The sequence below is a fragment of the Loxodonta africana genome, chromosome 16, assembly GCF_030014295.1.
Source record: "Loxodonta africana isolate mLoxAfr1 chromosome 16, mLoxAfr1.hap2, whole genome shotgun sequence".
NCBI lineage: Eukaryota > Metazoa > Chordata > Mammalia > Proboscidea > Elephantidae > Loxodonta > Loxodonta africana.
In genome coordinates, this window is record NC_087357.1 from 66,191,792 (window position 1) to 66,210,818 (window position 19,027).

The window sequence follows — 19,027 nt, forward strand, 5'->3', positions numbered from 1 at the left end:
TCACAGTGACCCTATAGAACAGAGTAGAACTGCCATATAGAGTTTCCAAGGAGCGCTTGGAGAATTTGAACTGCTGACCTTTTGGTTAGTAGCCGTAGCACTTAACCACTAAGCCACCGGGGTTTCCAAAGCGTTAGTAAAGCTCCTTATTTCTAGGAATTCTTAGGTGAATCCTTTGGGGGGGGGGGGTGGTTAATAATTCAGATGAATTCCCAACACATTCTCTGTCTTTCTATAACTCTAGGGTCTCTGTTTCTTTACCTGTAAAATAAGCAAAATACTTGAGCCTTTCCCAGGATGGAGGGCAGGATAAATAAATGCTTACAAAGAGTTTATTTTAGAGACCCCAAAGAAAAGGGGTAGCAGTTTTGTTTTTATTCCAGAGAAAATGTTAAAAATATTTTTCTCCAAAATAAATAGTTCGTTTGTTTTAAAAGTTCACATTTCCTTTCTGCCTCACTACTTCAGTTTTCCTTAGAAGGGTAGTAGTACACCATGGTGACATTGCTTCTTCCAAGGCTTTATGCACTAAAAAAAATTTGGAGAACAATCTAATGAATTCAAGAAATGTCCTGTCTGCTCTTGGCAGGCAGATCGGAGAGAAATTAATTTCAGCATAGGCATAATAAAACCCAAAATCTTGCTGCCATCAAGTCAATTCCAACTCATAGTAACCTATCGGACAGAGCAGAACTGCCCCATATGATTTCCAAGGCTGTAGAGTAGAATTGCCTCATATGATTTCCCAGGCTGTAGAGTAGAATTGCCTCATAGGGTTTCCAAGGCTCTAATTTTTCTCCCACAGAGCTGCTGGTAGGCTCAAATTGCCAACTTTTTGGTAAGCAGCCAAGTGCTTTAACCATTGTACCACCAGGGCTCCTTATAGGCAGAATAGCCTAGGGGAATTCTGACTCCCGCTTCTGTGCTTGAAGCTGGTGGAACTGATGATTCCTTAGGGCACAGAGAAATAGCAAAGAGGTTCCTGTATTTCTTTCTGGCATAAGCAGTTCAGGACAACTCCACTGAACTATCCTAGACCCTAATGAAGAAGTGTTCCATGCCAGCATGTCAGTGGTCTTTCACTGAAATGAATCAGCTTTAGGGTAACAGAGAAATATGGATCCTCAAAACTAAGCATATTCTTTGGTCTCTGTTTTTGCATTCTGAATTTAATCCTGATGATTCATTTTATCCATAAGGACTGACAAACCATGCACATGTGCCCAACACTCACACACACACACACTTCAGGTAAGAAGTCCTGGAGTACCCATGGCAAACTTAATTCAATGAGAAGCAAGTGACAAAGCTTACGATTTTTCTTTCTCTCCCTGCATGAATTCTTTCCACTTGAACACACACCAGGCCCCGGAAGGCTCACCAACATGGTATGCTTCCATCTTAGGAAGCTTTCATCAACTTCTTTTCTAAAGTACTTTTTTGGTTATTAAACCTTAATGGAAAAGCCATTACTGTGGCCATTTTGAAATGCATGAATGACATAAACTGTATATTTCACCTCTGTTACTAGGAACCATTTACTGGATCTTGGCTTTTATTCCTGTTCCCTGCACTGTGCATGTTAGCTGTTCTGTTGAACTTAAAATCAGTGAGCACTTAGCCAAAATGTTTGTGAGCATAAACTGTATTCTTCCTCAGAAGGTACATGGTACTGTATTCTGATAGACTGCGTCATCCCCCTGCCACTGTTGCTGTTTCCTACTCATGCTTTCTTAAAGATTTGTTAGGGATTTGTGTTTTGTTTGGAAACTCTGCAATTAGAAAAAATGCGAAGAATTGAGAATAAGTGTTAAGTTCAACCTGGATGTTTTTAAAGGCATTTAGAGGATGTAATGGACTGTTTCTTTATTCATGAAATAAAATTTTATTTATTCTCAATTAAATGTTGAGTATTGTTTTGTTTTTTGGTCCTAGACTTATTATATGAGACGGAGAAGTTCTTGATCTCCGGTAGCTTTCTTCCAGCTCAGGTCTTTTTTGCAAACACTACCAGTTTGAAATAACAATCCACAAGTCTTGTATTAATTCAATAAAATATTTATTAAAGCTTATACCTACTAGTATTTTTATGACCAGAGAGGGGTGTGGATATGCACATAAGAAAGGTCATATATTTATTGTCTTTATATGCACTTCGAAATTTCTATCTCTGGTAGGTAGCAACAGGAAATATCTTCAGTGATACCTAGGCAGGGAGCAGCCCCTAGCCAAATTCAGTGCCCAAATGCATCCAAAAACCACGCTTTGCTGTTACTATAACATGGCAAAATTTAAATGAACTAAGCCTTAACTGTAGAAATCTACAGCTGTATTAATTACATCCCAAATATAACCCATCTGAGTCATATCTAGCAGAAATTTTAGATCTCCACTAATAAAAAGGTCACCTCGGTAAAAACTGATTTTATTGGATGTACGAAAAAGATAGCTTAGTCCTTCTGAAGATCTGCAGATACAAAGAGCGTTGTTGTTGTTAGGTGCCATCAAGTTCTGACTCATAGCAACCCTAGGTACGACAGAATGAAACACTGCCCAGTCCTGTGCCATCTTCACAATCATTGTTATGCTTGAGCCCATTGTTTCAGCCACTGTGTCAATCCATCTCGTTGAGGGCTGCCTCTTTTTTGCTGACCCTCTACTTTACCAAGCATGATGTCTTTCTGCAGGGACTGATCCTTCCTGATATCATGTCCAAAGAATGTGAGACATAGTCTCGCCATCCTTGCTCCTAAGGAACATTCTGGTTGTACTTCTTCCAAGACAGATTCATTCATCTTTTGGGCAGTCCATGGTATACTCAATATTCTTCGCCAGCACCACAATTCAAAGGCATCAGTTCTTCGGTCTTCCTTATTCATTGTCGAGCTTTTGCATGCATACGAGGTGATTGCAAATACCATGGCTTGGGTCAGGCGCACCTTTACCTTCAAGATGACATCTTTCCTTGTCAACACTTTAAAGAGGTCTTTTGCAGCAGATTTGCCCAATACAATGTGTCTTTTGATCTCTTGACTGCTGCTTCCATGGGCACTGATTGTGGATCCAAGTAAAATAAAATTCTTGATAACCTCAATCTTTTCTCCGCTTATCATGATGTTGCTTATCTGTCCAGTTATGAGGATTTTTGTTTTCTTTATGTTGAGGTGTAATCCATACTGAAGGCTATGATCTTTGATCTTTATCAGTAAGTGCTTCAAGTCCTCTTCACTTTCAGCAAGTAAGGTTGTGTCATCTGCATATCACAGATTGTTAATCAGTCTTCCTCCAATTCTGATGCTGAGTTCTTCATATAGTCCAGCTTTTCAGATTATTTGCTCAGCCTACAGATTGAATGGGTATGGCAAAAGGACACAATCCTGATGCACACCTTTCCTGACTTTAAATCACGCAAAATCCCTTTGTTCTGTTCAAACGACTGTTTCTTGATCTACGCACAGGTTCCTTACAAGCACAATTAAGTGTCTGGCATTCCCATTTGTCGCAATGTTACCCATAATTTGCTTTGATCCACACAGTCAAATGCCTTTCAGAGTCAATAAAACACAGGTAAACATCTTTCTGGTATTCTTTGCTTTCAGCCAGGATCCATCTGACATCAGCAATGATATCCCTGGTTTCACATCCGCTTCTGAATTCGGCTTGAATTTCTGGCAGTTCCCTGTCATATACTGCTGCAACTGCTTTTGAACGATCTTCAGCAAAATTTTACTTGTGGTGATTTTTAATGATATTGTTCAATAATTTCCACATTCGGTTGGATCACCTTTCTTGGGTATTGGCATAAATATGGATCTCTTCCAGTCAGTTGGCCAGGTAACTGTCTTGCAAATTTCTTGGCATAGATGGGTGAGCACTTCCAGCGCTGCATCCGTCTGTTGAAACATCTCAATTGATAGTCCGTCAATTCCTGGAGCCTTGTTTTTCACCAATGCCTTCAGTGCAGCTTGGACTTCTTCCTTCCTTACCATTGGTCCTGATCATATGCCACCTCCTGAAATGGTTGAATGTCAACCAATTCTTTTTGGAATAATGACTCTGTATATTACTGCCATCTTCTTTTGATGCTTACTGCTTCATTTAATATTTTCCCTGTAGAATCCTTCACTATTGCAACTCGAGGCTTGAATTTTTTCTTCAGTTCTTTCAACTTAAGAAATGCCCAGCATGTTCATCACTTTTGGTTTTCTATCTCCAGCTCTTTGCACGTGTCATTATAATACAAATAGAGGTCAATTTAACTGGCTTTTGGTAATCAGCTTAATGGTGTCATAGACGATATTGTTTAACTGTTTCTCGATACTTGTGGCACATTAGCATCATCGCCTGGGGGACACTTAAAACTATGCCCAGGCCCCGCTCCAGAGAGGTTAAATGAAATCTTGGGGTGGGGCCTAGGCTCTCATCACTGATCTGTCCTGTAAGCTCTCACCACTCACCTGGCAGTTTGTCGGACTGTGATGGCTTATGTGTTGCTATGATGCTGGAAGCTATGCCGCTGGTATTTCAAATACCACCAAGGTCACCCATGGTGGAGAGGTTTCAGTGGAGCTTCCAGACTAGGAAGACAGACCTGAAAATCTACTTCCAAAAATTAGCCAATGAAAACCCTGTGGATCACAACAGAATATTGCCCGAAATAGTGCTGGAAGATGAGTCCCCTAGGTTGGAAGGCACTCAAAATACCCAGTGGCCACACAGTGGACTTGAACATACCAACGATCATGAAAATGGCACAAGACTGGGTAATATTTCATCCTGTTGTACTTAGGATCACCATGATGACTTAAGGCAACTAACAACCACCACCACCAGGTGTGATTCTAATGAGTCAGGGTTGAGAACCACCAGCTTACGTGGACTTTTCCATCTTGATACTTATATTTACTTATATATGGTTCTTCAAGGCTCTAAGTTTGGGGTACAGAGTCTCAACCTCCAGCTGGCAGCTAGGGAGAGCCCACAATAATAGCTAGTCAAACTAAAACTCAGTAGAGGCCTTTTATTATTTAGTGCCCCCTCTTAGGAGCTCTTAAGGCACATATCACTGGTACCACGCTGCTGGAGCATCAGCTATACTGTTTGGGACAACTTATTGATTAGTTCATGTATGTTCTTCTTGGCTGCCTAGCTAAGTATGAGCTCCTCAAGGGTAAGGACAATGTTATATAAGCCTGAGCATGAGTGTTGCTGTTAGGTGCCATTGAGTCGATTCTGATTCATGACAATCCCATGTGACAGAGTAGAGCTACCCCACAGGGTTTTCTTGGCTGTAATCTTTATGGAAGCAAATCACCAGGTCTTTCTCCAGTGGAGTGGCTGGGTGGGTTCAAACTACCAGCCTTTCAATGAGCAGCTGAGTGCTTAACTATTGTTACCAGGACTCCTTGAGCATGAGTAGGTGCTTCACAATATTTATTGATTTATTGAGAAAAGGGAGCCAAAGCACAAAATTTTTGAATTTCAATATACCTTCTTATTAAACTAGAAAGAAAATGGATTTTCAAAAGCCAACAGTATAAAATACTATAGCAGCTTTTAGAGTGCTTGGTATATTATGTATAATAACATATAAATATTGACTTCAAAAAATTTTTAGTCACTTGCTTTTATCCAAGCTCCTAATTCATAAATGATGGTGATTTCCCAGCACACAGTGTGAGGAGTTTTATTAAAGATTGAATTTGATCACTGAAACCCATTTACTTTTTTCCTTCAAATGTCTTCCAGGAAAAAAAATCTTAGTACGTTCGGTGGGGCAGAAAGCTTAGGAATTTGGCACAAGCTAAGTTGCTTCCAGAAATTTCCAAAACGCAAAAGCAGGCAGCTAAAGGCATAATACTTAACAGAGTCCCATTCCTTTCTGAGGGTGTGGATGGGAAAAGAAAGGTATGGAATTAGAATCTCATCATTTCAATTAAGGAAGCTAATTTATTCCATCAAAAATGCGCTGTTAGTAACCAAACAAGAAATATGTATTGAGTGTTTATTCTGTACAAGGCCCTTTGCTAGAAGCCACGGAAATAACGTGAAAGGCATAGCTCCCTTTCACAAGGTATTTATGGTCCAGAGAGGGGGATGTGGCACCATTCCTGAAAAACGACTGTTGTTGTGGAGTTGATTCCAACTCATGGTGATTCCACGTGTGCCAGTAAGTAGAGCTGTGCCATAGGATTCTCAAGGCTGCGACCTTTCAGAAACTGATCTCCAGGCCTGTCTTCCTATGTGCCTCTGGGTCAGTTTAGACCACCAACCTCTCAGCTAGTAGTTGAGCACTTAACTGTTTGTACCATCCAGGGGCTCCTGAAAAAATGGCTAATGATACTTAATGTATTTTTGAGCCATTCTCTAATTAATGCAATGTTCTTTTTAACACTAATTTCATTCCTTCTCAAACTCTACAAACTTACTGGGGTTCTTAATGAAGCTTTTTAGGGAGCCTAAGGAGCCCTGAAGCTGAGCCCTGGTGGCACAGTGGTTAAGAGTTACAGCTGCCAAACAAAAGGTCAGCAGTTCGAGTCCACCAGCCGCTCCTTGGAAACCCTATAGGGCAGTTCTACTCTGTCCTACAGGGTCACTACCCAATTATGAGTCGGAATTCACTCGATGGCAACGGGTAAGGAGCCCTGGTGGTGAAGTAGCTAAGTGTTCAGCTGCTAACTGAAAGGTCGGTGGTTTGAACTCACCAGCTGTTCCTCAGGAGAAAGATGTGGCAGTCTGCTTTCGTAAAGATTTACAGCCTTAGAAGCCCTCTGGGCCAGTTCTATTCGTCCTACCGGGTCACTATGAGTCAGAATCGACTGGACAGCAGCAGGGTTTAAGTAAGTAGACCACTGTGCCCAAATAATGAGGAGCGCAGATCCCCAAAAGTCCTGCCATTAGCCCAAGCGCACGCTGCAGAGTGGAGTGTGACCAGGGGCAGGCCCCAGTATCATCCCATTTAGAGCAGCGGTGTTTGCCAGGCTACAGCCTCTTCTAAGAGTTTTTAGAGTCAAGAGGTTAAACATGTTACTCTAGTTTGCCCTGAAGAAGCAAAGCCCTGAACCCTCTGTTGCTTATTAACAGATAATCAGAAGGAAAGGGAAATTCCGCATAAGTCTCCCAATGTGTTTCTGGAGATACATTTGTGATTTTATCAGTTTATGGACTGAGGAAGACATTTTCCCTCAATACAAACCAAATGGATTTTCATTATTAGGGGTAACCAAGAAAATAATTTTGTTTTAATAGAGACCCTCCGTAGATTAATGGCAAATAAATTAATCTGAGGTTAGGCTTTGGAATCCATAATAAAAAGATAAAGAGAATGTCATCGTTTTTGCTGACCTGCAACAAATTTCACACACCAGATTACTTAGGGTCCTGCTTTTTCTAATTATGAACAAGACATTCCACCTAAACGGAAGCAGTGCTGTTGACCACCAGGTCACTTCACATCAAGTGCTTTGTTTATTCATCCAGTGGTGAAACAAATTGATAAAAGTAATCCAAACCAATACCATGTGTACTATTTTGCTCCCACCCACTCTGACTAGCTTTCAAAGGAGCGAAGGCTTTATTACTCAACTAGTAACGATTAAAAAGAAATCACTTATTTGGGGGGATTTCACTTGTACCTTTAGAACGAGAGAAAGCAAGCTAACAAGTCAAGTGCAGCTCCCTTTCACAAGGTAGGTACAGTCCGGAGAAGGGGCTGTGACACCACACCCAAAACATGATATTTTTTAGCCTTTCACCGATTAACACAATGTTCTTTTTTGCACTGATTTCATTCCTTCTCAAACTCTACAAATGCCACAAGTCATTTTCAATTATTTGGAAGGAATTAGTAATCCATAGTTGGTGTAATAAGGAAAACAAAGTACTGAGGACGTGTATATCTAGTTGAAAGTAAATATTATTTCAATTTAATCTTAAAAAAAAAAAAAAAACCCAAAGGAGCATGTCTGTATTTCAAAGTTGACAGAGAACACTTGCAAATTAATTACTGTACTCTCCTCAGCTGGTCTTGTTTGACGAGGTATTTAAAAACACGTCTGCCAACCGGCGGGATTAGATTTAAGCATTCTACATCTTTACTCGGGGAAGCTCGCAACATCATCACCCCCCAATCAAGCCTGTGGTGTCAATAAAAAAAAATTAGCAGGGTACTTGGGATGAAAAACAAATCCACGTTTTATTTACATTTTACAAAACCTCTATTTTAATGTGGACAAAGTTAAAAAAAAAAAAAAAAAAGCACTCATGCCCATGTACTCTACCCAAAAAAAAGTCTACGTCATGCACACAGGATGCACGAGGCAAAAACGCATTTACACAGAAATCGCTCTATTTTGAGCATACACAAAAAATGGATATTGCAACTTCACCTGAACAGGACAAACTTACAAAGTTTAAGAAACTGAGTATTTATTTCTCTGAGGACTAAAATGCCAGTATAGCCTCATTTTTTTTTTTTTTTCCTTAAGGTTGTCTTCCCTCAAAGTCAGTCCAGAAAGGGGGAGGGGAGGCATTATTTTCACAGCAATCAAAACCATTCATAAGATCCGTTAATGAAATCTACAAAATACACCTAAGAAGAAAAAAACAAGAGGCAATCCAATTATTGCCTCCATAGGACTACTGACACAAGCAACCTGCAAGCTTTCTAATTTTACTCGAAGACTGCACCCGGGGCCACCGCGAGCGCGGGCGGCTACTTCCGGGAGGGCTGCGTCCCGGCGGCCCCCGCGCCCGCGGCCCTAGTTGGCCATCGGGAAGGGCTCGGGCTGGAAGCCGAAGAGCCTCTGGCCGTAGGGCTCGCTCTCGCCCGCCAGCTTCGCGCCCGCGAACGGGAGGTAGTGGTCGCGGCCGAAGTGCTCACAGTGGAGGTTGATCCAGTCCCGCTCCGGGCCGAAGCGCTCGGACTCGGCCAGGATCCGGGTCAGAGCCATGATGTAGCTCAGCGCCATCTGCAGGGTCTCGTACTTGGACAGCTTTTTATCCTGACCCCACTGGGGAACCACGCGGCGCAGGCGGTCGAAAGCCGTGTTGAGCCCCTGCATCCGGCGCCGCTCGCGCGCGTTGGCCGCCAGGCGCCTGCGCGCCGCGCTCTCCAGCCGCTCGGGCCCGGCGCACGTGCCCGCGCACCCGGCGCCGCCCGCGCACGGGGGCGCGACGCGCGCTCCCGCCGCCGGGCCGCTGGGCTTGCAGGACTTCATGGTTGTCCTGCGAAGGGTAGCCCGGAGCTCACCGGCGCGCACAACACCTGTGTGTCGGCTTGTCTGCGGAACCGCTTCCTAACGTGGCTCTCCTTTAGCAAAAAAGTTATAGAGAAAGCAACTCACGTGGAATCAAATAGTTTACTGGGGGGAGTGCAGGGCTGGACGCTCTGTCCTACTGGATAACCAGGTTGGTATCTCTTAAGTTGCCCAGATGTAGAGCTAATTGAGGTACTGAAGAGAAAGTCATTTTCCCAAAGTGAAGTCGAAAAAGAGAAGGGAGCCTTCGTTCGGTTAGGTGTGGTCTGGCTGGTTCGGGGAAGGCCTTTCAAGTCCTCCGGGAAAGCCCTAGACTCCCTTTCAGGACGCAGCCTTTCCCGAAGCTTGGATGGGGAAGGAGCGCTTTTTCCGCAGTGGCTGTCGGAGGAGAGTGCTGGGTGAACCTTTGAGGAGGAGGCTTTATAGCCGAGGGCTGAACGAAGGAACAGGTGGTGGCAGGTGGGAGGGCGTCCCTCGGCTTCCATCTCAGCACCTTCCTACCCTGGGAACTGCGGGGGAGGGGGGCGACGCACAGCAAAGTCCTGACGTTACACCCTTCGTCTGTTGAAGTGTCTCTAAAGCTATGTCCGTCTAGCACTAGCTAACACCATCTGGAGTGGCCTGACTGTCCCCAAATGAATAACAAGGCGGGGGAAGGGAGGCCTTCATCTCTAGCTAATCTTTTCCCGTATCGCTGAACAGCTTACATATCAAAAACTTCATCAGGCTTTTTAAATTACTACAAATCTTACGTGTGAAGACGTTGCTCTTGGAATTATAAGTATCAGAATTTCAGTTCGAGAAAATTTAGGTTTTCAAGACGTGTGCAGGGGCGGATTATCCAATAGGCAAGGTAAGTACAGTGCTTACCTTGCTTACCAGATCATCTGTAGTGAACAATTTCACTTTTTTTCAGCACGTTAAAGATTCTGCTTCTAGGTATGGCTGGCATCTGTCTCTCTTCCAGGCCCATAGCACCTTCCTACAGAATCAAAGCCTGTTTTCAAATGTAGAGTGCCTGACACGGGTGGGTGAATGACCCAGTAAGCAAGGTAAGCAGCGAACAGAAATTGTTCAGTACAGATTAGTAAGCACAAGTAAACCCATGCTTTCCTTGCCTGTTGGATAATTTGACCCTGGATGTGTGTAATTTTGCATAATGTCGATCTGATATATTGACATTTTTCGTTTTAATTATTAAGTTGGGACACATTAGCAGGTCCTGATATTATTGCAGACCTGGAAATTTAGTACGCAGATATTTTGACTGTTTTCTGCAGAAAAATTTATTATAATGTATCAAAAGATATGAATGTGTATACCAAATAAATTTATATAATTCTAATTATACAATTGAATTTTGTAAGATCAGCTACTGAGGCAAATTAATTCAGTATCTATCCTCCATTTCCCCCAACACAGGTTCCTAAAGTTTACAGGACATAAGTTGAGGTGATAATTCATCACTTAATTATTTAATTTGGTATTTAAGTCTAATAAAATGGATCGTAATGCACGTATAAATGCAAAATGCAAACATCTAAGTAATTTGTGAGGTTTTCAAAAATAATTCCTAAAGGAAGATTTTCCCCACCTCATAAAGCTGTAAGTATTTCATGCTACTTGGATGTTCCAGTTGTGTCAGCTGTGCTCAGAAAAAAGGGAGAAGCATGATTTCCGTTATTGGCAATGATGATCTGATTTATACAAAGAAACCATAAACTTGATGCTCTCATCTCTGCTTGTTTCTAGCTCTTACGGAGGAGTGAAGGGGCAAAGACATCAGGCTTCAAATAAGTTCATATGTTTTCTGGATTCTTCAGGAAGAACAAATATGCTCTTTCTCCTTTTGAACTACGGATTATGTCATCATTAATCTCAGATATTTTTGTTTAATTAAATTATCAACAAGCTCTCACAAATTGGGAACCTTTTCACCACGACTTGTTTCCCCCTACCATTGCCTCAGACCGTAACCCCATTGTGGCTGCCCTGACTCCAAGCCCTGTCTTCCCATAAATAGTTGATGAATCCCCAGCTGAAGCAATGACAATGAAATGAAGTTGAATAACATGAAGACAATAGGATGCAATTGAGCATTAATGAACTCCAGCATGACAGATGTTGAACACAGACTTCTGCCTGGAGCCACTCGACTCTGTTACTCGGAGTCCTAACAGTCTTGGTTAGGAACAGCAGTCCTGTGACAGGAAAGACTGCGTTATTTAGTCATCAAAATGTCGAATACATTTTTTGAGTTTTCATGGAACTCTACCCTATTAATATCATTGTTTCTCATGTTCATTGATTTCATCGTTTTCACCAAGGAACCTACTCTGTGCTCCTCTTTGGAACAATTTTTCTGCAAAACAAACTGTGCCCTTGTTCTGGACACTATTGTCCAAATCACTAATTGTAGGCTAATTGCATGCTCTTGCAGGCTATGTATCCAGTGTTGGTGAGAGTATAACCTGGGCACATTTGGCATCAAAAGCATAACTTGAAGAGAAAAAAGAACCGTAACAGTATGCACATAACATACTACATTAGAACATAAACCAGCAGATAACTCTGAAGTAAAAATGAATCTGACAGTAGAGACTTTATTGTAATAAAGGGCCATCAATGGCATATAGTAAACATTTCCCAAATGCATTCTAAAGAACATCAGTCTTGCAAAGATGCTCCCGGGGAAAAGAGTTCCACTGTCAAGTAAATTTGGGAAACATGTCTGCCATCTCCCTCATGGGGAGTTGTGAAGAAAAAATGGCATATTAAACATTCTGAGAAGTCCTAGAGCAAAGAAATCTATTGAATTCAGCATTCCCTAGACCTTTCTGAACACACAACACTTTTTTTTAGAAATACGTATTAACAAAGTTCCCTGGGACACATTCTTTTGAACCTGCTTTAGTACCTTCTATTTATAGATAAGGAAACTGAGATTCAGAGACTAAACACTATGCTCAAAGACACTCAGCCAGTTAATGACCAAAATAAAACAAGAAATCTCTTAAGTCCTTTGATTTTGGAAACTTTAAGATTATGAAACCACTTAACACAGGCCCTTCATTTTACAACAAGGCAACTGAGATGCACCAGGGACTTCCCAAAGTCAGATAAGTTACTAGTAATGGTTGTAGGAGTAAAGTTACAAATTGTGTACTTAAAGGAATATCACTTACTTTATAACTCCAGTGCCTCGTACAGTGCCTAGAAAATAACAAGTACTAAATAAATGGCCCTGACCGAATGGCTGGAAAATAAATAAATAATAGATGCTGATTAGCATTAGCATCTTCCTAGGGAATAAACCATAAAATGATTTACATACCCTCACCTTGTAAAGAACACAAGTTAGCTCCTCATTTTGAATGCAGAGTGAACTCTTCCTTATCAAAAATTTGATCCAAAGCCACTTGGGCCAGAAGAACGTGCATGTTAGACTAATTTCCACAGTATTTCTCTCCTGAGGGTATGATCCTAACAGGTGAGTCGAAAGTTGCTGTATGTCTGGTAATCAGCTAGAAATCAAAACTGGCAGATGCAGGTGGAAGTAAGAAGAAGGAGCTTCTACATGTAGAAGGCGTAGGAAAAAAGGAGAAATATTTTAGAGGAAAAAGGTCAGTGGCTGGAAATTGTTACATGTGGAATCAGTTCAAGGGTAAACATTCCTTTGTTATCCAAAACTCTATTTAATTTTTAAGATGGAATATCTCAAAAGATACAATTGAAAGAGAAAAACACTCCTGAAAAATGTTCATTCTGAAATTTGCAGAGAAATAAGGAAAATGAAGGATGGGGCTTCCTTATGGAGGGGGTGAGGGTTAGGGGACTCTGGAAAATTAACTCCTCAAAAAGACTAAGGGGTGAGCCAGCAAAGGGCACAAGAATGACAAAGTTAAGCTCCCCTTATACTTCATTGAAGACTGAAAGTGCAAGATGTCAGGCATTCAATAGCTTTATAATACGCTATGTAGTTCCTTGGTAGTGGTGGTGGTGGTGTTAGTTGCTGGCGAGTCATTAATGGGGTGGGGGGAGCCTGCAAAAGGATTTATAATGCTCAGAGAAAGGAAGGGAAAGACAGAGTCTTGCATCTGCCCCCTGCCCCTCAAAGGTCCCTGGAAGACAAAACCCGGAAACCCAAACCAAACCCATTCCTGTAGAGTTGATTCCAACTCATAGTAACCCTGTAGGACAGAGTAGAACTGACCCATAGGGTTTCCAAAGCTGTAATCTTTACAGAAACAGACTGCCACATATTTTTCCCATGGGGTGACTGGTGGGTTCTAACCACCAACTTTTCAGTTAGCAGCCGAGTACTTAGCTACTGAGCCACCAGGGCTCCTCTGTAAAACCCAGAGGAGGGCAGAAACTAAAGGGGGACATGGACTAAGAATGGGTCCAAGAGAAAAATGAAAAAAATTGGGACCCCTGTCCCAGGACTCAAGTGACCACTCACCAGAAATTACAGGCTCATGGAAGGCCCAGGTGATTTTTCAACGCCTAGTCACTTTACACACCACTTAAGAATTCCAACTTGGCACTTTTTGATTTAGTTTCTTGGGGCCACAAACCAGATGGATTGGTGTGGTTTGGATTCTGCCTTCACTTCTCTAGCTCATGGCCCTTGTTTTTAAGCTGTTACTAGGCGCCGTCAAGTTGGTTCCGACTCATAGCAACCTTATATACAACAGAACGAAACACTGCCCAGTCTTGTGCCATCCTCACAATCGTAGCTGTGTTTGAGCCCATTGTTACAGCAACTGTGTCAGTCCATCTCATTGAGGGTCTTCCTCTTTTTCACTGACCCTCTACATTACCGAGCATGATGTCCTTCTCCAGGGACTGGAATCTCCTGATAACATGTCCAAAGTATGTGAGACAAAGCCTCACTGTCCTTGATACTAAGGAGCATTCTGGCTGTACTTCTTCCAAGATAGATTTGTTCGTTCTTCTGGCAGTCCATGGTTATATTCATAGCCTCCTCTTAAACGTGACTAAATATTGTCTTTGGAGCAAGTTTTGAATCTTGGATCTCCCATTAAGTAGCTGTGTGCTCTTGGGCAATTCACTTCTCGTATTTCCCTACCTGCAAAATGGGAATCATAATACCTCATAGAGTAGCGTTGTTGTTAGTTGCCATGATATTGATTCATGGTGATCCCACATGTGCAGAGTAGAACTGTTCCATAGAATTTTCAAGGATGTGACCTTTCAGAAGCAAATCGTCAGACCTGACTCCAGAGGAGCCTCTGAGTATATCTGAACCACCAACCTTTCAGCTGGTAGTTGAGTGCTTAAACATTTGTGCCACCCAGGGACTCCCATAAAACCAAACCCCAAACCCATTGCTGTCGAGTCAATTCTGACTCATAGTGGCCCTATAGGACAGAGTAGAACTGCCCCAAAGGGTTTCCAAGGAGCAGCTGGTGGATTCAAACTGCCAACATTTTGGTTAGCAGCCAAATGTTTAAGTAAGCAGTAAATGAGACTGTATCTGTAAAAGTCTGGTACTTAAGAAACTAACTCTTTAAATAACACTATTATTACATATTCTGGAGTCCCTGGTGAGGAGCCGTGGCTAAGCTGCTAACTGAAAGGCTAGTGGTTCCAACCCACCAACCGCTCCACTAGAGAAAAATGTGGCGGATTACTTCCATAAAGATTAGAGCCTTGGAAACCCTACGAGGTAGTTCTACTCTGTCCTATAATGTCACTATGAGTTGGAATCAACAGCAATGGATTTTTGGTTTTGGAGTCCCTCGTGGTGCAAACAGTTAAGTGCTCGGCTACTAACCAAAAGGCTGGTGGTTCGAGTTCACCCACAGGTGCCTTGGATGAAAGGCCTAGGGATCTACTTTTGAAATGTTAGCCATTGAAAACTCTATGGAGTGCAGTTCTACCCTGAAACACATGGGGTCGCCATGAGTCAGAATCAACTTGACAGCAACTGGGAAAAAATTTACATGTTCTGGATAGTTTTTACAAATGATAGTAAAAATGAACCCATCATCAGTCTCCGTAGCTTTTGAACTTACGAATGTTTATGGAGCCCTTTTCATGTGAAGCTACAGTAAAAGTCATGATGTGAGTCCCGGCTTTACCATTCACTAGCTCTGTGACCGACTACCACGTGTCAGTCACTTTGTCACACTGTGGTGGCTTATGAGTTGCTGTGATACTGGAAGCTTTGCAACCAGTATTTCAAATACCAGCAGGGTCACCCATGGTGGACAGTTTTCAGCAGAGTTTCCAAACCAAGACTAGGAAGGACCTGGCAGCCTACTTCTGAAAAAACTGGCCATAGAAAACCTTACGACTAGCAGTGAAACATTACCTGGTATAGTGCCAGAAAATGAGCCCTTCAGGTTGGAAGGCACTCAAAATACAACTGGAGAAGAGCTGCCCCCTCAGAGTCGACCTTCATGACGTGGATGGAGTCAGCCTCTCAGAACTCATTTGCTGGTATGGCAGGACTCAAAATGAGAAGAAACAGCTGCAAACATCCATTAATAATTGGAACATGGAAAGTACGAAGTACAAATCTATGAAAATTGGAAGTCATCAAAAATGAAATGGAACGCATTTGAAGCACTTACTGATGAAGATCAAAGACCACAGCCTTCAGTATGGATTACACCTCAACATAAAGAACACACAAATCCTCACAACTGGACCAATAAGCAACATCATGATAAATGGAGAAAATTTGAAGTTGTCAAGGATATCATTTTACTTGGATCCACAATCAATACCCACGGAAGCAGCAGTCAAGAAATCAAACGACGCATTTCATTGGGCAAACCTGCTGCAAAAGATCTCTTTAAAGTGTTAAAAAGCAAAAATGTCACTTTAAGGACTAAGGTGCGCCTGACCCAAGCCATGGTGTTTTTAATTGCCTCATATGCATTTGAAAGCTGAACAATGAATAAAGAAGACCGAAGAAGAATTGATGCCTTTGAATTACAGTGTTGGTGAAGAATATTGAATATACCACTGGTTGCCAGAAGAGCAAACAAATCTGTCTTGGAAGAAGTACAGCCAGAATGCTAATTAGAAGCAAGGATGGCAAAACTTCATCCCACATACTTTGGGCATGTTATCAGGAGTTACCAGTCCCTGGAGAAGGATATCATGCTTGGTAAAGTAGAAAAAAAAAAAAAAAAATTTTTTTAGTAGAGGGTCAGCAAAAAAGAGGAAGACCCTCAACAAGACAGGCTGACACAGTGACTGCAACAATGAGCTCAACCATAAGGATTATGAGGACTGGCACAGGCCCTGGCAGTGTTTTGTTCTGTTGTCCATGGGATCGCTATGAGTCGAAATCAACTTGATGGCACCTAACAAGAACAACAGATGTGTGACATAGGGCAACTTACTTAACCTCTCTGTGCCTCTTACCTTACTGTGAAATAGGGTTAATAACAGAACCTATCTCATAGAATTGGCGTGGGGATTAAATTAGTTACTACTTGTAAAATACTTAGATAATATGCCTGGCATACAATTTAAATGCAATATATGTGCTTGTTTAATAAAAATAACTTGTTACAATTATCTAGAATATAGGATAACCACTCCTCCTTCTGCTCATTTTTGCTTCATTTCCCCATTCTTCAATGCTCGTATCATAGGGTGAGCAGGAACAGGCATAGGAGGGCAAATTCGAAAGAGTTAATTTAGCCTTTGGCTAAATCTGAGCAATCTGAGTTTAAAATATCAGAGACAGAAGCCAAAAGGCTGCTCAGGGAAAGACTTTGTTGCTGTTGTTGTTGGTTGCCATCAACTCAATTCTGACTCAGGGCAACCCCACTGTGCAGAGCAGAACTGCTCCAAAGGGTTTTCAAGACTGTGATCTTTCAGAAGTAGATCACCAGGCCTGTCTTCCAAGGCACTACTGGGTGGACTCGAATCACCAACCTTTACAGTTAATAGTCAAGAGCTTAACCACTGGTGCCACCCAGGCAGTAATAAATTCACTGATTTCTGTGTAGATTGAGGTTCAATTTTACAGGTCCAGACATGCATTTAAAAATGTTACTTTTCAGGGTCTGATCTACTTTTCCAGTGACTGCAATATTTGCATTCACCGTCCAGGGCCCTCCCTTCCTGGTGTTTGAAAAGACAAATGAATAATCCTGATGCTGTTTCATGAGCATAGAGACAGAACAAAGGGCTATGTGTGAGTATACACTGATGCTCTTTCTATCGGATAGGAGTGTGTGATCAGAAAAGCTGATGACCACTGTCCTAGCTATGAGGCAACACACAACTAGTGCCAAAGAGTGAAGATAATCCTGAGAAAGTGCAGAGTGAGCTCTGGAGGAAGAGAGAAGGAGCCCTGGTGACACAACGGTTAAGCACTCAACTGCTAACCAAAAGGTTGAAGGTTCAAACCCACATAGCGGCTCCAAGGGAGAAAGAGCTGGTGATCTGCTTGCCTAAAGATTACAGCCTAGAAAACCCTAGTGGGCACTTCTACTCTGTCACATGGGATCGCTAAGAGTCAAAATCTACTCACAGCACCAAACAACAAGAGCAGAGGAAGAAGGATTTCAGCTGGTGATCCCACCTCCCTGACCTCACCTCTTACCGCCGCCCCCTCTCGAGGCTGCTGCTCCTCCTCCACTGTACAAGCTCACCCTCACCTGGGGGCTTCTTCAGTGGTTGCTCCCTCGGCCTAGAATGCAATGTCCCCAGATGGTCCCTTGCTAGTTCCATTGTGTTACTCAGCTCCTATTCCAGCTGGTTTTACTTCCTTGATTTGTTTGGAAACTCCAGGAATTCAAGGGCTTCCTCTATACTGTCCCTAGTTGTATCCCCAGCACCTAGAATTGTGTCTGGCACATAATAGATGCTCAAGAAATATTGGTTGAAAGAGAGAAAGGAAGAAAGGGATGAAAAGATGGGTGGAGAAGCCCCCACACAAGGAGAGATCAGACACTGCTCCCTGTCAGCACAGCTCTTTGGCCTCTGCTAATGAGCCCTTTTTGGGGAAATCATGTCCTCCAAAAGCAGTGGCAACGGACCTGCTGCTTTTGTGTCTGCTCTGAAATTGTGGTGTCTGCTGTTTTGTAGGGAGCAGGTGGCTCACTTCCCCAAACGGTGGCTTCCATTACAATCCAGGCTTCGGGCAGTACCTGAGTCAGCTCCAGGTAAAAGCCCAGAGGCCTCCCCAGCCCAGGCCAGCAGCTGCTGTTGACTCCCTGCACCCCCGGGAAGAGGTTTTCTCTTTATTTTAGTTGGTATTGCTTTTTTTGTTTCCTTGTGCAATTTCAGCACTGAGGCTGAACGAGTTATTCTAAATGTCCAAACACCCAGTTCTTTTGATTCTAAAGTTGTGTTCCTAACTCTCCTCACCACTATTTTTGATGCTTTCTCCCGTGGCTGTGCCCCAGCCCCCTACTGACCTCCACCGTAACCAACAAGTCGCCATCGAGTTAACTCCAACTGATGGCAACCCCATGTGTGTCAGAGTAGAACTGTGCTCCACAGGGTTTTCAGTAACTGATTTTTCACAGGAAGATTTCCAGGCCTTCTTCCAAGTCACCTCTGGATGGACCTGAACCTCCAGTTTTTTGGTTAGCAGCTGAGCACCGTAACCATTTGCACCACCCAGGGACTCTGACCTCCACTGGTGGGGAGCAAAAAGATATCATGGCTAGCTGATCCAGACATCTCTACCAATCAGATTCCCAGACTATCCGTAAGGAGAATTCAGAATTGGTGGTCATATGAGTATATAACCTCTTCTGTTAATTTGGCAA

General features: G+C 42.6%; 1 protein-coding gene across 1 annotated transcript; it reads right to left on the bottom strand.

The window, feature by feature from the left end:
- Window positions 1-8,458: 8,458 nt before the first annotated feature.
- Window positions 8,459-9,218, bottom strand: ATOH7 (atonal bHLH transcription factor 7). The gene has a single exon (XM_003409292.3). The coding sequence runs from the start codon at window positions 9,216-9,218 to the stop codon at window positions 8,760-8,762; it is 459 nt and encodes a 152-aa protein (XP_003409340.1). The 3' UTR covers window positions 8,459-8,759.
- Between the last annotated feature and the right edge of the window lie 9,809 nt (window positions 9,219-19,027).

Bases quoted from the DNA above. Each gene is read 5' to 3' on its own strand.
- ATOH7 (XM_003409292.3), bottom strand. From the start codon at position 9,218: ATGAAGTCCTGCAAGCCCAGCGGCCCGGCGGCGGGAGCGCGCGTCGCG.